Source organism: Cuculus canorus, chromosome 2, assembly GCF_017976375.1.
Source record: "Cuculus canorus isolate bCucCan1 chromosome 2, bCucCan1.pri, whole genome shotgun sequence".
Lineage (NCBI taxonomy): Eukaryota > Metazoa > Chordata > Aves > Cuculiformes > Cuculidae > Cuculus > Cuculus canorus.
The window spans coordinates 113,176,490-113,196,785 of NC_071402.1; the positions used below are offsets into that span (position 1 = coordinate 113,176,490).

At 39.4% G+C, this 20,296-nt stretch overlaps 2 protein-coding genes across 5 annotated transcripts in view; one reads left to right on the forward strand and one right to left on the reverse strand.

Annotated features, from left to right (window-relative positions):
• Positions 1 to 14,633, forward strand: part of MYRIP (myosin VIIA and Rab interacting protein) — a 221,138-nt gene extending 206,505 nt beyond the window's left edge. For 2 of the 4 annotated variants that reach the window (XM_054059793.1, XM_054059792.1), the window contains exons 12-18: positions 51 to 101; positions 4,974 to 5,168; positions 9,845 to 10,006; positions 11,679 to 11,783; positions 11,879 to 11,939; positions 12,559 to 12,677; positions 13,185 to 14,633. In XM_054059793.1, coding sequence (XP_053915768.1) covers positions 51 to 101; positions 4,974 to 5,168; positions 9,845 to 10,006; positions 11,679 to 11,783; positions 11,879 to 11,939; positions 12,559 to 12,677; positions 13,185 to 13,217 — 726 coding nt within the window. In that variant the 3' untranslated portion in view covers positions 13,218 to 14,633. The remainder of the gene's footprint in view (positions 1 to 50; positions 102 to 4,973; positions 5,169 to 9,844; positions 10,007 to 11,678; positions 11,784 to 11,878; positions 11,940 to 12,558; positions 12,678 to 13,184) is intronic. The other 2 variants (XM_054059796.1, XM_054059795.1) reach the window with 2 other exon arrangements.
• A 2,928-nt stretch (positions 14,634 to 17,561) lies between these two features.
• LOC104068841 (uncharacterized) lies at positions 17,562 to 19,852 on the reverse strand. Its single transcript, XM_009571766.2, has 2 exons — positions 19,603 to 19,852; positions 17,562 to 17,900 (listed from the first exon to the last, which is right to left on the reverse strand). The coding sequence occupies exons 1-2, from the start codon at positions 19,850 to 19,852 to the stop codon at positions 17,722 to 17,724; spliced, it is 429 nt and encodes a 142-aa protein (XP_009570061.2). The 3' UTR covers positions 17,562 to 17,721.
• Positions 19,853 to 20,296: the final 444 nt, after the last annotated feature.

Here is a 20,296-nt window from a genome sequence, read left to right on the forward strand (position 1 = left end):
TTTCTGCCTTTTTATTTAACTGCTTTCCCACTATCTACGAAAAACAAAAGGCTTTTGATCTTCATTTAAAGTTGCAGTTTTTATCCTCTGTATTGCAGCAGGTGAGAATGCTTTGTTTTGTCTGCGTCTTCTTACATCTCTTACATAGTAAGAGATGCTAGAGAGTGATATTGAGGGTTTTCATGTTCCCCAAGCAAAATTCTCAAACTCAGAGTGTTTTTCTGGAAATATCAGGCCTGAAAAGTCATACCTTTTGGCTGAAATCAGTAATCAATAATGCATAAAATTATTTTATAATCACAACTAGCCACATGTTTTAATGGGAGTGATACGCATGAAGTAGACATGTGGACCAGACTGGCTCTCTTATTTGGCTTTGTGCTGAGAATTTGGTTTTGTCACTAAAGAAGAACAGAAGACAAAGATAAGGTGCATGATCTTCCTACTCTCATGTAGTGATCTATATTAATAAATGTATAAGGGAAAAAAATTATATTTCAGCAATAGGGTTTTTTGCAGTTTCTGACCATAGTGGTCTTCAAAAATGGCTCTAACTTCCCAATTTAAAAAATAAACAAAACCCTTAATTCATTATAGAGATTGTACATAGTGAATAGGCACTTTCTCACATTGCTGTTAGTATCTATTGCTTATCGTTTGTCTAGATAGAAAGACATTTCATATTCTGTGCTATTTGAGTCTGAGCTTATGAGAATTGGATATTGAAACAGACTTTCATTTTTGTGCTATTCTTATGCTATTTTTAGTGTGTTGTATCTAGTGTTAAAGAAGTTAATTCTGTAGCATTGTCTCAGTCACATGTAAGAATCACTTTTTTCATGTCAAAAGTTAATGTTTGATTCAGCAAAAGACTCCTCCTCAACTTTTTCCTCTTAGTCTCAGACATGAATTTTGTGTTTGGAATTTTAATCACCATTTAATCATCTTGTTTTTCTTTAGTAAAAATGTCAAGGATGATTTTTTAAAAAAAATAGTTTTCATTTGTGTAACATCATCAGTCTCTGTCCATTATATTCTGTCCTTACAAAATCTTGTGTGGATTTTAAAATTTAAATATTTCCATTTCCAACTTGGACCACAATATTTCACCTCTTGAAGAATAACTTCTTTTCTCATGTTTATAGGCAACTTGTCTCTAGAAATAAGGTGTTACAAATCATTAGAGAGTAACATCTGTAACAACATTAGGAGAGTGGATCGAATTTGTTAGTAAAAATCTAATATACAGAATTACCTAGCACAATCAAAAAGAGAAGCTGTATTTCTCTGTGTCATACTTTGGAGAATGTCAGTAGAATAATGGGTGACTCTTTAAGATGATTTAGCTTCGTTTTTCTAAATGAATGCCCATACATGAAGATACAGATATTAAGGTCAAGGCAGGAGGTCTTAAACTTGCACTGAAGAGTAATTCCTTAATACCGTGGTTTATCATAATATATTTGTCTTCCATCAAACATAAAGGTAAACTTTAGCTTTCTTTCCCAGTCTGTGGGGTAATAAGGGGTTAGGGCTCACTTTTAGGCCAAAAGATGTTTTGAAGGTTGGAGTTGATGACTGCCATTGATGGCTCTGTTCATCCCACAGTCTGACGTGGCCAGTGTCCCACATCTTGCTTGCCTGTGAAGGAGGACTTTTGGTGGGCTTTTCAGGGCCTCCTCAAAGCTGTACGATGAACTCGCTACAGGGTAGGGAGATGAAGAGGCAGATTTGAGCTTGGTGCATTGGATCAGGTGCATTGATTTCATTTGGGAGGTGTGGTGTTAAATCAGAAGTAGGGAAGCTCAGTTGAAATCAGACTGCATTCTAGTGTTTTGGAGAAGAATGGTTGCACTTAGCTTTTCCATGCTAGATATTTGTAATAGTGATTGCTTTCAGTTTCTATCATATCCATATTAGTTCTTTGATTTGCTTGACAAGACAGATGGGAGAGACTTCATTGTGGCGTGATAGCTGTCTCTTTGAATCCCTGACAGGTGTTAACAATGACCTTTCCTGCAAGGAGAAGATAAATTAGGCAGATAAGAGGTCTTTATAGCAATTTGAAATGTCTGTCTATCAGGGTGAACTTGGTGGACGTGTGTGTCTGTGAATTTTAGGTGATTATTATACAACCTCATAACTCCTCAGTTTGACACGGGTGGTTGGAGAGGGAACAGAATTTGAAGCACTACAGCAGCGGGACATTTTTCATCTTTTTTTTCTTTCTTTTTTTTTTCTTTGTTCTTTCTTTCTTTTCTTTTCCCTTACACATATTAAATAATTGTATCTAAAGTGATCCACTAGGTTTGCAAATTGACCGTTTTGGAACATGAGCTGTTTTAACAGCTTTTTGCGGTTCCTCAAAAAGAGGTAATAACATGTGCAAAAACATTAATTTAGTATCCAGATTTTCCAATTTGAGAACTCTTTAACAACCTACATATTGATTTAATGTCTCCTTTGGGCAGACATGAATCTCTTCTTACTTCTCCGTAAAATGCAGCCCAAGGCAAAGCTGAGTTCTCAATATCCTTTAGCAGAAAACTTTCACAACTTTAGATTTAAATCTGTTGAAATATTGCTTGTGCTCTTGAGTTTTGGGAGGTCTACTTTACAGGTATATGTGAAGAAAAATCACATTTGTTTGCTATTTATTTCTTCATGGTGTTTAAACTCTAGTGCTGTATCCTTGTTGTGCCATAAAAGTGGATGCTTCAGAAGCTTAAAGAAAAGATATAACATTGCAACTCCTGTCCCTAGATACCTGCAGGGTAGGATTGAGATATGTTCACTGATGCAAACATTTTGTCAACATTCATCTAACTGCTTTGTGCAAATCTTTTTTTTTTTTTCTCTTTTCACCACATTTAATGTGAAGCAAATCTTTGGTTTTAAAAGTCAAACAGCATCTGGCACTACAAACTTACCTCAAATTTGTAAAAAAGCTAAAAATCACATTTCTTTCTCATTTAACTTTTCTTCCTCTATCCATTACCTGTTGAGGAGGTAGGGTATTTTGCTTAAAATCTTGATTTCATGAGGCTTCCTATAATAGGGAAACAAAACAAAAAAAACCTGTTTTGCAGTGGGTGGACTGTAATAGATGTCAATATGTATTCTCATATTCTGGTGCCAGAACACTATTTTCTAATTTAATTTAACCTTTTTTAGAAAACCATCATTAGCTACAAAGGATAATAAAAAATTAAGAAATAATGAACACTGAAGTGAGGCTACAGTTCTTGAAATGAGGAACATACATCAGTGAAGATGATGAAGAAAATGTAGAGTCTGGCCTTTATCCCTTTTTTGTTCGCTACTCATAGAATAGAATAAGAATTAGGTACTTGTGAAAGCAAATAATAAAACAAAGTAACATTGATTTCTTCTGCTGTCCTATAAGATTATTGATCTGTTTTTAACCTAATTGGTACTTGTGAAAAGAAATGGAAAAAACAGTAGGCGCTTCATGGGGTTCAAGTATTTGTTTTCAGTAAGAGAGTCCTAAGCCTGCTTGTTCAGGGCTGTGTTGGCTCTCCTAACAAGCTAAAGATCTGTGTGCGGTAGCGTACTGTACTTACTTTGTTCTCCTTCTCTTTAATCTCATGTATCTAATTATTTCTTCTAATTCAGAGAAGTAACAGTGCTAAAGATGCCTTAATGTATTGATACATAACACGTGGCTTAAAAAGTAGTTTTTCAGTAAAAGTCTTGCCTAAAATTAAAATGACCAGCTAATTACAGGGAAGAGATAATAAAAGAGGTTTTCCAGTTAAACCCACCAGAATTTGAGTGAAGCAAAGGCACGTTATTTGTCCTATATCCTGCCTGGGAGGCCAGCTGACATATTATTTAATACAGTGTTTTCATACCTTATAGATATTTTTAATCCACTCTGTTTTACTATATAGAATCCAAAGACTGCCTGTTTCCTCAGATATTTTGTTTATGCAGAAATTTACAGATGGGTGGGTCCATACTTCACATTTATAAGTATCTGCAGGAATGAATTAAATACAGGCTTAAACTTCCCACATTTTCTTTTAGGCAAAGGAACAATAAAGGTATTGCACATAAACTCAGTGACAGTATTTGTATTGTCTTTAACAAGCTGTGGCTCAGTATCCAAGCCTGGATGTTTGAATTTGATACTTGAGGGTACATCAGGTGAAATTTTGTTGCCATCAGAGGAAGTTGTTCTGAAGAGCTTAAAGCTCTGCCATAATCAACAGAATCAGGACAGTTAATTACAAATTACAAATCAGAAACACTGATAAAAAGACTTACAGTTGTTGAAAGAAAGAAAGAAAGAGAGAGAGAGAGAAAGAAAGAAAGAAAGAAAGATAAAACTGCATTCTTTTGCTTGGTATTTGATATAATTTATTTCATAAACATATAAAAAAACCCCACAAAAGATAAAACTGAAATTTAAAAAAAAAATCAGCATAAAAGTGTTTACATGCTTATAGCTCAACCTTTCTTTTTTGGAGCTATCATATATTTCACAGCAAATATCTTTGTAAGCTGCCATCCTGATAGGGCTGCTGAAGATTGCTTTCTGACTTTGCAGCTACATTGTGATAGCTCCAGTCGATATGGAGACATATGATTCCACATCTGTTTCACAGTACCCAAAAAGGAAGTTTGTGTTTTAAAACCTGTTTAAAATGCTATTGCAAAAATAGCCTTATCTAGAGCTCTTGGATTTTAAAACTGGATGTTTGTATGCTCCCTGGTGATAAGATTTGGACTGTCTGTCCAAAGGTGTTGTGGAAGAATTGCATGTGTGTGTTATTTTGCCTATCGTTGTACATATGTGAAAAAGAGAGGGAGAAAAAGAGAAGTAGATTAGCCAGGTACGCTGTTTTAGCATGGCTGAAAGCTACAGCTCTTGGCAAGGTGATTTTACGTATTACCCCTCTGTGCTAATTTAATGCTGTTGTTTTCTGTCTACTCTTGTAACAAAACAGAAGTACTCTGCTGTCTCTCTCTGCAACATATCTACAGAGGTCCTGAAAGTCATCAATGCCACTGAAGAACTGATAGCAGAATCCACTGGTCCGTGTGATTTCCCAACTGATGTTCAGGACAGAGGAAGAGGGACATTCCCACTGGGGATGGACCCCATCAGACTCGACGAGCAGCTCACCACACTGGAAGAAAATGTAAGAACATGAATTAGTATGTGGAAGTGTCATGTGTGTGTGCCAGCTGGAAAGGGTAAGCACATAGCCAATGTCAGTGGATGTTCAGAGTTAACTTGGGGTTATTAAATACTCAAAAAGAACAAAAATACTATTTCAAAGGGGTACTCAGCCGTGTTGTTGTGTTGGGTTTTTTTGTATTAATGAGTAATTTAAAACTGCAAGGAAAAGTATAATGCTGATTCATAGAGGGAAATCAGTACTCTTTGGAAATTTGGATGCATTCACTTAATGGAGTTGGTACACTTGCAACTTTCGATTTTCTCTTCTTCCCATGTTTAACTGATTACATTTCGGTGATTTTTCCGTTCATTAAGAGCTTTTAAAGATCTTCAAGGAATCTCAGCTGTCCCGTTACAACATCCTGATTGATTCTAGAAAATAGAACCTGTTTTTGTTTAGCCCCCACAAAATTTTCAAAGACAGAATCTCTTTTGGAGGGTAAAATGATTTTCTTTCACAGAAGCACACTTTCACAACAGCCCCGGGGATAGGGACTGAGGGGACATAATTTGTGGCAATGCAAATCATTCCTGCCACTGTGCCTATCTGACTCCAGAGCCCTCCTACCAATCCCACAACTTCCCAGTCCCTCTCATTACTCATTTTCTGAGTTCAGATCTCCCAGCCCTGCTTAGCTTCAGAGGTTCCCAAACTAGATCCTACCCTTCCTAACCTCAACTGCTCCAAAACCTTTTCCATCTCAGACCTTTCCTCCTGCCCACACCAATAGGATACCCACCAACTCTCATCAGAGCACCTTCACTCTTTCCCAACGAGCTCCTGATCGTAACCTGAGCTCCAGACCTCTCTTTCCCACCTCCGCTCAGCCTTTCCAGTCATCCTGCTGTGCCAGCTGAGGTGTTCCTGCTCCTCCTTTCTGAGAAGGGAACTCAGGGCAAACAACCGAACTAGACTTGGGAGTCCTCCCCAGTGGACCTGGGAGGGCAGAACAGGAGAATGTGTCCACAAGGTGCTGGACATGTAGTAGTTTAGAGATCACCCTCTCCAGAACGGTAAAGGCTTCCCATAGCAGTTGCTGCTCTCAGGGGTACAACTTGAGCTTTGGCAAGCAAAGTGCTTTCCTCATGCTGCGTACCATGATATCAGTTTCATTCTTATATGACATGTGCATGCCCATGACAACTTCTAGTTGAGTTTGAATATTTTTTTTTTTAATAGTAGAAAAGGGTAAGTGGAGATTTTTCTCCCCTGTGAAACACTGGAGCATCCTAGGTCCATGCACCACAGAATGCATTTGTCAGGCGAGTGAATATAGAACAAAAATCCAAGTCCAGGCTGGACCATGTCTTTAGAAGAACCAAGAAATTCCTCAGAAGAACAGAGAGCAATTGGGGGACAGTTTCTTCTGCATTTTTTCTGTGGAGAACTGTGTGGTAAACTATCTGAGGTGTATTTTTTTCCCCAGTTACACTCGCAACAACCTCTCCTGTCCTTGTGGAGTTTTGGCATCTGTAGTGCCACGACCCCTAGTCATTCATTTGGGCCAAGCATTTCTCACTGAGTGGAGACTGGGCACTGAGGCAGAGTATTTTGTACTATGGTGTTACCCTCTTTGCAGCATATCCCTCGTCTAGCTTCTCTCAATTCCCTGCATAATTCATGAGGTATCCAGCTCAGCCTTACTGTGCCCCTACACTACATCTTTGCTCCACACAGAATTTGAAGAAAATGGCAAAACTCATGGTTTCAAGATTTCACCACCATAGCAGAGCTAAAAAGCCATTAAAAATCTAGGAACTCATAACTTTTCCCAGTGAAACTGGCAGCATATCTGCATGCAGTGTATCCTCTTTGCAGCAAATTTTGGAAGAGGATCTGGGTATATGAGGTCCAACACACAAAAAAAAAAAATTAAAAAATGAGACTAGCTCTATAGCTCGGAAACCAAGACGGGAAGGGGAGAGACAAAGAGATGGTTATAGAACATGTTCTAGCCTCTTGTGGTGAAACACGGCTCAACTCAATTGCTTCTCTCAATATGAGCGGACACGTGTTCAAATACAGATGTTTTCTTACCCTTGGTCAGAAAATGTCAGTGTGTCAGACTGAACAACAAGTCAACATCAAATTTCTTGTGAAACTGAAGAAATCCATGGCAGAACTTTTCAATTAGGCTTTCACTGAGGCTTATGGCAAAGAGATGTCAAAGATCAAGTCAGTGCTCAAAGGAACCCATTTTCTGTTGGTGGAAGATAGGAAAGCAAAAAATGATGGAGATTTTCAACAGCCTTTCAGAAAATGATGTGCAAAATTGCTTTGAGCGTTGGCAACATCATATGCAGCTGTGTGTTAACTCAGAAGGGAACTATTTTGAAGATGATCATCGTTTATTTTCTTAATTTGTTAAATAATAACAGTTACAGGCAAAATCTCATGTTTTTGTATGGGACCTCACATATAGACACTTCATTCATTTTTGCTCTCTAACATTTTGGGGACTGTGCATGCGTCAGTAGGGAAAATTTAGGGCCACCTGTACCAGCACAAATTTTGCTGGGTTTTAGTGAAAGCTGTCTGTAACTAAATGGTAGTAAAATAAGTCTCCACAATCTGAATGTGAATGTATGTGTAAGGGCATAATTTAGTGGAAACCCACAAGCACCCACTGCTTTATGGAAGCACAACAGTTGTTCAGGTAAAGAGAATATTCTTTAGAAAAGTCTTTTCTTTATACCTAGCTGGAAAATGTTCCAAAACAAATGCAAGTGCTAATTGATTTACAAAAACATTTATGACCTTCCCTCCCCATGTTTTTCTATCAGTTCAATTTTCTTCCCCCTCTTGAAGAGTACAACTTGTTGTACAGAGAATTTTGATGCAGCATTTAAATGCATCTTTTTTTTTTTTAACTTTCTAACAATGTTTCTGTTCATAGTGTTCCTTTTTTTGTTCTTTCTCTGAGCTTTTAGATGTGATAAGGAAATTGCAAAAATCACCCTTTAATTGGAAATGGCTGTGGTATGTCGCACTACAAAGTTGTATCATTTAAATGAATTGAAAGAATAATTAAAACCTACAGAAGTAGAAGCATTTCTATTTGAATCAGCACATTAACTCTCTGGCCCAGTTGTGTCTCGAAGTACTTCAGCAAAGATGATAAATCAGATCACTTATTTTTTCTAGGTATATTTTTCAAAGATTTCATGCCTGCAGTTAGACTGTGGTCTTACAAGATGCAGTTCATGTAAGATGAATAGTGAATTTGTTTCTTAGCAAAGTCACATACATGAAAAAAATATATACATTTATGGTTTGAAACAACTGGAACAAAGGAAAAAGACAATTGAAAAAGCAATTAAGAAACAATAATTTAAAAAATGAAAGATAAACACGTACTTAAATCTTAATCTAGTTATTCTCCATCACTTTTGATCCATAGTCACAGAATGGCCAGACATTATTTTCATGCCTGTTATGTCAGAGGACTGCATGATCTAGGAATTGTGAACAGATAAAATGACTTGAGGAGAAAACAGGTCTGAAATGAAGGTATCTGCTCAAGGATTTGGTTCAGCTCCTGTTTGCTTGTCCCTTGAACCATTAAGTCAGCCACAGAATATGTTCAATTCATGCTAATTTTTTAGCACCACAGTCTTTACTGCTATTACAGTGGATGAGGCTGCAAATGGGGAAAATGAGAATATATATTTCATTTCCACTGTGCTGTTACCAGTCTCACGGAAATCATCTCTTGGATATCTAGTAAACAGGCAGAAGGTACAGTATTGTGCATAGGTCTGCGCAATTTTAATCACAGGTATCAAAAGCTAATGCTCAAAAATTACGTTTTTTATATAAACTAGCACCCTACATCTGGCCATGTACCTTAGATTTCTTTGTGAAATAAAATAAAAACATAAAACACAGTGTATCATTAATTTATGCTCCGAGGAACTGACTAGGAAATCAAACCTTTACCTGCAGCCATCAGAGGTATTGTTAAGTGGGTCAAAATATTGCAAGTTATTTGATTTTAGGGAAGATCTCTAAATTATAAAGTCTGTTATTCTCTGTTGTGTGGCCCAGATATGTCTATTGATCCTCCACAGGTTGACTCCAAGGGTGAGGAGGCAGGAAGGTTTTAGCTGCTGTATCTTTACATGAGAGCAGGATGGGATGGAAAACTGTTGTACATGTAAGCACAATTAGTCTATAAGAAGTTAACTATATGCTACTGAAAAGTTATTCTTACGGAGTTTTGATTGCCAGAAGGCATTAGGAGTGTTTCAATAATCACAGCCTCATATAAGATGCGATGTGTTGGCTTCCCCTTGTAGACTTTGAGGGGGGGGTTATGCAATTGAGTAGCAAAAATAAAAAAGCAAACTTTTCAGGAGGTTTTTTTTTTTGGTTGTGAATGTGGAACAAATCTCTTTAGGAATACAATTGTAGCACTTATGAACTTCGGAGTTCAGCCACCTCTCGCCTTCCTTCTCTTCACGGATGTGTGTTTTCAGATTATTCTCCCATGACTTTCCTCTGCCGGGTAGGTTTCCCTGAACTGGATTAGCAAGGAAAGAATCTCAAAGGCATTGTGAAAGATGCAGCCTGCTCAAACCTCCGTGCCCACAGAACAGAAATCACTGACAGCTTTCCCTGCTCTGGCCCTGCAGGTGTACCTGACAGCTGGCACGGTGTATGGGCTGGAGGGGCAGCTGACCAACTTGGAGGACGCCGCACGCAAAATCAACAGTGTCACAGAAGAATCTGAGCTGGCAGACCTGGAGGATCAGGTGGCCACAGCAGCCGCTCAGGTTCATCACGCAGAGCTTCAGGTAAGGACAGCAGCTCTTCCCTACCTGAAGTTTTCATGCTGTCTTACCTAGAGCTTACCTTTTGTTTGCACATTCACTTTCAATATTCTCTTGTACCACAGTGAACTCATGATCCAAGGATGCTGACTGCATCATAGGTGTCGAGCAAAGCCTAACTGAGATGCATAATTTGGCACAGACAGATGTGCTGTATTTGTTTGTTTCTCTCCCCCAGCTTGTTTTCGGACGTAAGAGTGCAACAGCCTCTTAGTACAGTATTAATACCGAACCTGTGTTTTGCTCCCAGGCAGCTCACCCAGTATGCTCTGTGTCACACACATGGCTATTGTCAGACTGCAAATACAGTCTTAGACAGTTTATCTAATCAGCAGATGGTAAGATACTTTATAAAATAAGCCAGTGTTAGTACTGTTCTACGGAAAAAGGCCAAAGACAGCCAACCGCTGAGCCAAACAGAGTCTAGTACTTCCATGCCTGCCTTGGGTGTTTAGCCGCTAAGCAGCACACATCCTGGCCAAAAGGCAATTGCTCCTGTGGGCTACTATCTAGTCTCTAGCAGGCTCCAGAAGGTCTGGGGCTCAGAAAAGAACATTGTGATCTGCTGCTAGAAGCTGAACAAGGTAACACTGCCGGACTTCAAGGGGATAACACTGCAAGCAACTCTTTGCCAGTGATCTCACTGAGCAGTCTGTATCAACCAAGGCACTCTGACCTGCTCTGCCAGGCTTTAATGGGAAGTAACTGGTTATTTTACGTAGCGGTATCATGCTTAATTTAGGACTGAGCTAAGATCTGATGTCAGAAGTGCATTGCTACACTAGGCGGCAAAGTGGCAGTGACATTCTGTTGGCTTTGGTCATTATTTTATGGTCAATATGTTCATGGGGGTGAGAGGTGAAGAAGAGAGAGGCTTCAGCTATTCAAGGACGATGACAAGGAGGCCAACTGAAAGGTCTTAACCAGTGTAAACAGCTTCAGGTGTCGTCATGAATCAGGAGATGGGTTATATGTCTGATTTCTTTGACATATTTTCTGCTAGTCTCAGGGTCAGCCTACTTCGCCAACAGATGTTTGCTTTCTTGTTTTTTTGTTTTTCATAGCAATTTGTTTTCCATTGAATGTTTTTATATAGCATGTAGCTGCATTTATGTATTTTTGTGTTTAACATACTTATGCAGGTAAATTATAAATATTTAAGATGATATGTTTAGATTTTGTGATGGAGGAGGTACTTTGCATGTGCATGATATTAATTTTGAATTCCAAGATGTTTCCCACAAAGTCATTCTTTCAGTGTAGCCTTTGAAAAACACAGCTTGAATGAAGTTGGGACTGTGCAACTAAAGGTAACTAGGAGATGGCAGGCAGGGTTTTCTCTCCTCCTTTCTCTTATTTTCCTCAAAGGGAAATGCCTCTTTCTTAGAGTCACAGAGTAGATTGGATTGTTCTTTTACTCCATCTTTACTCATAAATTAAGTCCCTTTTAAACATCAGGAGTAAAGAATACAGGAGAGTGTCAAAATTGCTGAAGAAGTTAGCCATTTGTTTATATTTTCAGATTAAAGATAGTTTGAGTGGGGGGCTATATTTTAGTAGTGGCGTCTACAGTAATTTTAAAACTTCTTTTTCCCCCTCCCCATCTGTCTGTCTGTCTCTTTTATTTTCTTTAAAGATTTCAGATATTGAGAGCAGAATATCAGCTCTCACTGTTGCAGGCTTGAACGTGGCTCCATGTGTTCGCTTGACAAGGAAACGGGATCAAAAGCAAACAAACCAGGTGCCAGAACATTATGTAGTATTCAAAAATACATTGGGGAGATCTTGCCTCTTTTTCTTTGCTGAAGTTGAGTAACGCACATGTGTTGTTTACAGATGCATACAATAGACACATCAAGACAGCAGAGGAGAAAACTTCCAGCTCCACCGATAAAAGGTGCACTTAAGTTGTTACATACGTTATAGACAGAGAGTCTCTATGAGCTTCACTATAATGTGCAGTTCAGCAAAGTAGGGGAAGTCTCTCCATTTCCCATTTTACTTGCTTTACATTAAATACCCATTTGTCACATTAAAAAGCATCACCACTTTCTCCTTCCATGGAAGTTGTGACAGTGGCAAATTAATAGGAGCAGAAGCAGAAGGCTGGGAAAAGCAAATGAGAAATGCTGAATACTTGTCCTGCAGCAGTGGTACTGCCACTCGGCTGTCACAGTGTTTAACTACCAAAAGCCAGTTGCCACACTCCACAACCTACCATTGCTTTCTGAAAGCCGGCGTCACATGATTTCATGTGAATCTGACAATTCTAGGGCCTGCTTCACCTTGCATTCCTCTTGTTTTACTCTTGTGTAATTCCATTGATTGACGTGGCTGTAAACTTTAATAAATTTGGAGTATCACAGCCTGCTGGTTTTCATTTAAATTAAATCCAGCCGTTCTTTTATATCTTAGGGGAGGTTTTATTTCTCTAGAAGCTGGAATTCTTCAGGAGTATAGTTACATCTGCTTCCATCTGTTATGTGAAAAATGTCTTGATTTTGTATTTTTCCCAGGTGAAAAAATAGATGGTTCTCCAGTTACCACTGTCAGAACATTTAACAGAAACTTCATGCTTCAAGGATCTCTAACACAAAGAACTAAAGAGAGGAAAAGCACTGCCAAGGACTTAATGGTAAACTCATAACAAATGTTTTTAAAACTACTGTTAAAAGCAGAAAATAGAGAGCGGTATCTGTATAAGGAGCTATATTTCAGCATCTTCACAAAACTTCTCTAGTAGTTTGAATTAAAAGAATACGGACCACTGAGGCAGCTCTGAACAAACATGACCAGTATCCTTGGAAGCTGTCTGACCATATGCCAAAGTGTAGCTGCTGTGCAGTTCTGAATGTCAGTCTGTGTGAATGCGCTCTGACTGTCATGTCTCCATAGATAGGCCATGCATAGGCTCTGCAGGGTTTGAACAAATGGGCTTCGTCACACAGCTGTCAATCATTTCTTCTAGAGCAGCGGCAGAAGGACAAGTTAAAAAGCTGACAGTCCTGATGCTGTCTGCCGCTAAGTATGTGGAAAATAGGCGGGGAGGTGAGAAAGGAAAGAGCCTGACTCCCTAGCAGCTTCAGCAAGCTTGTTTCATGGTTTACTCATGTTTTTTATTTCCTGTCCCTCTCTGTTCTAGGAACCTGCTATAGGATCTGCTGTGATGTACTAAACCTACAATTCCCTACTGCCAATAACACACTGCCTAAGGCTGTACACTAGAGTGCCTTTACTTAACAGCCATTGTGTTTGTCCAGCTGAAAATGGACACTCAAGAACCCACAATGCCTCAGTTATAGGGCTTCGTTTGGATACCTCACTGAGAAAGCTGTCCAAGTCTTCAGCATTGTGGTTTGCTATAGGAAACTCTGCCTTAAAGTTCTCAGAAGACTCTTGAAAGGATGCTGAGTTTCAAAAGCAAGGCTCCACATTTTAAGATGCACTTTTTCTCCCCATTGATTGTACTAAAGTATGTTGTCTTTAAACTTCAGTATGTTTTTGTAGACTGAGTCAATCATAATTATAGGCCAATATTCTGTGCAAAAAGACAGAACAAAGCAGACCTGTGATACATATTTGCTGGCCTCCTACCATTCACGTAGACATCCATCTTGTCAAGCAATAAGAACAACTCTGTGCAGTATATGCTGCTTTTCAGCTGCATGGTGGGAGTGGAGAATCAGTGTACCTAGCTCTGCTCCTAGTGAGTCAGTGGAAGTTCTGACAGGGTTTGTAGGAGGAGATGCGCAAAGGTTTCTCTGTTCACTGAGGGTACACTTGGCAGAGTTAATGTTCTAGCTCCAAAACTAGGTATTCTGTTCTTGGCAGCAGGGGGAACATGGGTGTCATGCTGAACTGTTAACTGGTGGCAGCACATGTGGACCACGTGTCTGCTGAGTTACGATCCTGGTGTTTGGAAATATCTCAATGCTGCTGTAAAACCCACACCTTTGTATGTCTTGTTCTTAGTAGCATTGTCTGCTTGGTAGTGTCCAACCATGCTGTAGTTCAGAATCAGTTCTGAACAAATCTTTAAGACTGGAAAAAGAATGTAAAAGCATTGTGGATGAAACCTCTGCTGACTGGCTGGTTATAGAGTGGCTGCAACCTGCAAGAGATTCCCTTCTGCACTTCCCTGGCTTTTCTGAGGAAAGGGAAAATGTAGCCCAGATGTTTCTTCCTTTATTAGTCTGTAGCTGATATGGAATAGCTGGGGCCTGGCACTGGTGCCATGCGCACCCCACTACCATTAGACCACTCTGAATTGGATTGTGAATAGTAAAATTTCTTCCTGCGTTTCTTGAGACTTTTGAAAGGCGAGCCAAACCAGAATGCCCTCAAGCAGATGCCCAGAAGGGAAGATGCTGCTTACAGGGTGTACGTCTCACCCTGTTTAGGGAAGACCTTGTCAATTTATGGTACTTTTTGCTCTGAAGAATACAAAGGAGGTTAGGTAGAGGAGGTGATAAGCCAGTGAATCCCTTATCTTCCACACAAAGTGCAGAGCAGGTACCCAAATGCGGACTAGGTTGATGTGAAACGTGCTACGAACAAGGCCATGGGCTGGCAAGTTCCACCTCAGCGTTAAGGAGTGTAAGCTCCCTGAAAGCAGTGGGTACCAGGAAGGGAGAGAGCTGCTCCTTTCCCTGCCCTCCCAGCAAACACCCACCAGCACAGTGCTGCAAGTTATCTGTCATGCGACAGCAAAGCAGTCCCCTGTGACACCAGGCCATGAAATGTATATGGTTGGGCAAATATGAGCAACACTGGGCAGATTTCCTGACTCAGCTGGATTTAGGGGGGCGGGTGGGGAAGCTTGGGTGGAACGGCTGGAAAAACAGTGCCAGCTCCAAGCCTGCCACACACATTTGACGTCAAGTTTGTCAGTAAACTCTTGTCCAGCTGCATGTAAGGAACCATTGGAATAAATACAACCATCTTCCCAGCTAGAATATATAAGTGTTGCTTCACCCCTATGAGGAATTGCTATCTGTCCACGATCTGACCCAATGTATTTATTCTGTGTGAAATTATGCCTTTCTTTTACTCTCACACAATACAACTTCTCTGGAATTGGTTTGCACAGATATGAGGGCAGAATTTGGCCCACTCTGTTTAATATAGAAATATATATATAAAACAAATAGATTTTATTTATATATGCAGTCCAGTAAAGGAGATTAAACAGAGTAGGATGCCTAGTAATTTTTTTGTTATCCGGTCTCCTCCCCCTTCCTTGGCTGTTCTCTTGTATGTATACGGTACATTCCCAGGTTCTGGTTTATGCAGGTATGCGTGTTATGAAATGTCATTAACGGTGGTTGGTCTACATATTCGTCTAATTAATAATAACTAATATTGTGTATGTAACATCAATACAGAAATGACTAATTTTAATAGAATAACTCTTTGGCTTTTGTTCTGTTAGTGTGATTTAAACAAACCAACAAAGTTTGGAATAGGTTGTTTTCCTTAAGAGGCATGAAAAACAACTATTATCGTGTTACAATGTTAAAATATTCAGTCTTCTTTGACAGAAAAATGTGTACTGTGTAGGCATTGCAAAAAAAAAAAAAAGAAAAAAAAAAAGAAACAATCCCACCTGCTATAAGGCATTTGAATTTTTACAAATGTTTATTGTGCCAAATACGTGCAAAGATATAATTTACTGTTTTCAAAAAAATCATAAAAGCATATGTTACAGCACACAAAGAATTATTTTGTCATCGAGTGATTTCAATCTTTAGTGTTAATATTTATATTTAGATTAATTTTTATAAATGAAAATATTTTGATGGGTAAAATGAAGACTATATGATCTATTTGATTAAGTCTGAGTGAATATTAAGCTTGCCTTGTTGTTGTTATCTGCATACTCACCGAGAATTATTGTCAAGAGAAATTATAAAAGAGTAAAAGCAATTTATGAAAAGAATGCCTTTTCAAGGACTTGATTCATAAAGAAAACACAAAAGTTCTTCTCTGTTGTTTGGATTTGTGTGCTTTGGCCAGGAAGTGTGCAGAACACGCTGCCACGCGTACAGCTCGGGTACTGTCTGTCCACAAATGACCTGTTAAACCTCGGAGACTCACAGCTCTGCAGAATTACCTTGGTTTACTTGAGGGGAGGAACACACTCAACTCAGATTTTTTCTGCTGGGGTTTGGGTAGGAAGAATCCTGTTAGGAACATTTGATCAGTAGTCTTCTTCAAACTGTCAAGTCTGTTAGGTGAGAGACCACCTCAAACAATTTCTCAGGCAGAATTTCTGTAACTCTCAGTGGAATCTCTACAAAACAGACTGAGCATGAACCTTGCTGACAATCTTACTTGTAGTTCCAGAGTCACGTGCTATGAATTCTGGTCAAAACATTTCTTTATCAGCATATTTTGCCACCCGTGGAGGCTTTCATTTAAACTAGCATGTTTTAAGTATCACTTTGGGTGTTACATGTTGTACTATAAATAGGAGTAACTACCTTATTGTCATAAAAATCCACCCCTTGCTGACAGACCATTCACAGAGAGAAAAAAAGGGTTAAATTATCTGCAAGGACTAAGTCAACTATTAAATTTTAACAAAGCACAATTAGAAAAGCAAGCTCATTCTAATTTGTCTTTTCCAGAATGATTCATGGCCTGGATTTAACCATCAGTCTTCAGCTAAATTGTAAACTATCTTTTTTGGATACCAGCCATAGATTAAACTGCATTCAAATATTATTGCTGGTTATGGTTATTAATCAAGATTAAACATACTTTAAATAACACGTCTTATAAAATTAATGAGACAAATTTAATTTCCATGGCAAACATGAGTATTGAGCCACAACCGCAAGCTTATTGATGTGAACTAATGTAGTAGATGGTATATTGCTTGTGACCCTCAAAGAATGACTTCAGCTTGATCAGGCGAGGTACTTACAAACAACTACATTGTTTTAAACAGAATCAGCTAGTTAAGGCCCTTACACCTTTGGGATAATGGTGCATGATTCCATGCAGTAGGCACAAAACTACTCTGAAGAGTTTAATTAGCCAATTTTTTTTATTTTTTTTCCTTCAGTAGGGAGAAAATACTAATCTTTGATAGGAGCTCCTTTTTGTTTATTAATATCTCTCCAGCAGTACAGGATGAATCATAAAGAGGCAGTGGGTAGTTCAGAGATACATTCAAGGTATGGATATTAACCTTCTATAAAAAAACTACACACAGAGCACCAGCATTCATGCCATTAATGCAGGTACATTAGAAATTAGTGAGAGCCTTTTTTCTTTCTTCCAACCATTGTTCTTTATTTTTACATGTCAACAGCCATCGATTTTGAAATGCGTCAGGAAAGTTTCACAATACACTTAACACTACAGAGTTTAAATCCCAGCACAAAAGCTGCGTGGTTTGGGGGTGACCCTAACTTTACAGTGAACAGCACCAGGAGATCGGTGGGGATATAAGACAAAGAAATATTTTTATAAGCTATGGTGGCACTCAGTGCTAGTGTCCATGCATTGTCTTTTACCTGCACCCTGGATATGTTTCTTTTTGAAGAAACTTGCAGAAGCAGCAGAAAGAGCAGCAAGGGATTTCTAGACCAAAGCAGAACCAGAGGTCTGAGGTGCAGGGGAGGGCACAATTAAAAGAATTGATATTAAGTCACCACTTCGAGGAAGAGGGATCACCAGTCATTGTCTCCTGTGTCTGACACTTCTTGTTCCCACAAAGCATTCAAGATGAAATCCAGGTGCCTGCTCACAGGCCTCAGGCTGCCACGGCTGCTTCTCATCTGCCTCTTCCCAAACCGACCGATAGGGCGAACACCACGGCCCACGTACCAAAAAGGATCAATCTCAGGACCTGAAATTCAAAGCAGTCAGGGAAGCATCCACCACCATACTTAAAGGCAGCATTTCCTGAACATACTGAGGGTGTTAGATGCCTTATTTGTAGCCCAGCGACAAAGAAAGGGGGGAAAGGCTGCAGCCAGACGCACAGCTTTCTGGTGCCTTTGAGGGTCACCTGCCATGTGTAAAGCCCAAAGGAAGATGCAAAATTAATTTTCATGCGTCTGGGCTTCAACATGCAATTCAAACATAAGCCAAAGTCCCCGTAAGTTCAGAAGGGCACAGCATGATTTAAAACCGATCTGAACCTTGGAAGAGGTTACAATGAAGCCTACATGCAGAAAGGCCATAGTAGCTCCCTGTACCACCACTTTTAAACTGTCCTCTCTTAGATAAAGTCCAGAGGGTGCTACTGTTCAATCTCCATTTCTGCTGTGTGCACCAGGTATGGTATTTCTGCAGGCTAACAAATCCACTGGATTGCAGAGGGGGTTCCTGCGTGAAAGGTAAACATAAAAAGCTAATTCTTGTTCACTTTGAAGGCTTTTCTCATAGATTTTTTTTTTCTTTTAATGCATCTGAAGTACAGTTATGCTTGACTTATTTTCACAGTCTAGTTTAGTTCTAAAGCAGGTGTGGAGAAGGGTATAGTTGTATGTTAAAAGACTAACATATAGGAACAGGGAAAATCTACAAAGTGCTGGAGATGTTGCCACTCCAAGGAAATGCCAAAACATTTTAAATCCAGGTGAATGTCAGGAACGGGAATGTTTATTTAAGTATATTAGATATCATCCAAGTCTTGGGCAAGGCAGCGGGATTTTCTCCTGTGCATTTTGATGCTTAAACAGAAAATAAGAAATCCACTTTGGCTGTGAATTTCTGCATTAAGTAAATCTTCTAAGTCTTTCCACACAGTATTTAACAACCCTCCTGCCCACCACAGCCCAAGTAATTTCATTTTTTTCACATGGCTACTCTAAAAACTGATGCTCCCCATATCCCTAGTTCTCTTTGAAAGGGGTAAGGTGTGCCACTGCAACCTCATGCACCTTACTCCCCACACCTACCGCTCTTCCACAATTATCTTCCAGCAAGGAGCAAAGGCTGATGAGATCTCCCAAAAAATATTTTCTCAAAAATTTTTTGGACTGTGTGTTAGCTTTTACTTGGGAAATATGGTATTGTCCTTCACCTGGCCAGCCACAGTTCTTCACAGCATCTCCAAATGGAAACACTTCAACCAATTGTATTTTACCTTTCAGACAAGTCACGGTTCCAGACAGAAACGAAGACGCCTGTAAAGCAAAGTTAGCCTTCTAGCCCTTGCTTTTTTATTATTCTAGAAGTAATTGTGAACCACTCCAGGACTACACAGAACACAGCTGAAAATTTTATGTTTAAATATTCAATGTATACTGCCTCACATTGTCAGTCTTTTGTATGTTTGTGTCTCCTCAATATTTTATCAAAAATTATACTATTTTGATTGACTAATTAAGAGCTGTGAGAAAGAAATTAAATTATGTATATGCTCTTACAACTGTAATTGAAAGTACAGGGCCCTACACCTCCATTTTACCATAGAAACACCCACATGGATTTGCTGCTGAATTTTGCCTGACAGCCTGACCTTTATCCCTCAAATGCACCAGAGACTGCGGGCTCACCCTATGGGAATCCATCGCATTACACCAGGTGAGACTCATACTTACTTCTGTTGTCTATCTGATGTTTAAATGGTCTGCTCTGTCCTGAAGCAAAGCTGAATGATACCAAGAGCACCAGCACATAGACAGCCACCAGCTTTAAGTGCCTGGGTGACCACTGGGCACGTGGTGTCCACGAGATCAGGTGCCGCATGATGGAACAGTGGTGGGAAGGCTGAGAGGAGAAAAGTGAACATGGGGAACACATATGAGTTAGAGTTCTCAAGGTAAAAGAAGGTGTCAATTGTGACAGCATGTTCCTAACCATCAGAGCCATTTCGTGACTAAGTTCTGTGAAACACTGATGCTGGGGATGTCGCGAGTATTTTTGTTTGAAGACAAAGGCTATGCAATGAGCCATGTATGGAGGTAAGTCTTGCAACTTGATTGTTTCCTCACTGACAATGAAAGCCCCTGGCACAGCTTCACAGGACATGGGTGTCCTGGCCTTGAGCTTGCCACTGTCTTTGTGTGGGCCTCTCTATGACCATTGGTATTGGCCACCAAAGTGTGTTTTAGCCACTACCTCATCATCCCTTCCTCACTTGTAAAATATGTCTAACATCTGCATTTTATACAATCGTTTTACAACTACATGCATTAGAAAGGCTTACTGAAAGGGAACGCTCCTCCCTTGTTCGCTCATCCTTTCATAGCCAGCATGCAGATGTACTGTTTCCAGTTACAGTTTCCACTGTTA

Coding starts and splice junctions, on each gene's coding strand:
- LOC104068841 (XM_009571766.2), bottom strand. CDS start 19,852: ATGCTGTCACAATTGACACCTTCTTTTACCTTGAGAACTCTAACTCAT. Junction 17,901..19,602: donor ACATCAGATAGACAACAGAA/GTAAGTATGAGT, acceptor TTTGAATTTCAG/GTCCTGAGATTGATCCTTTT.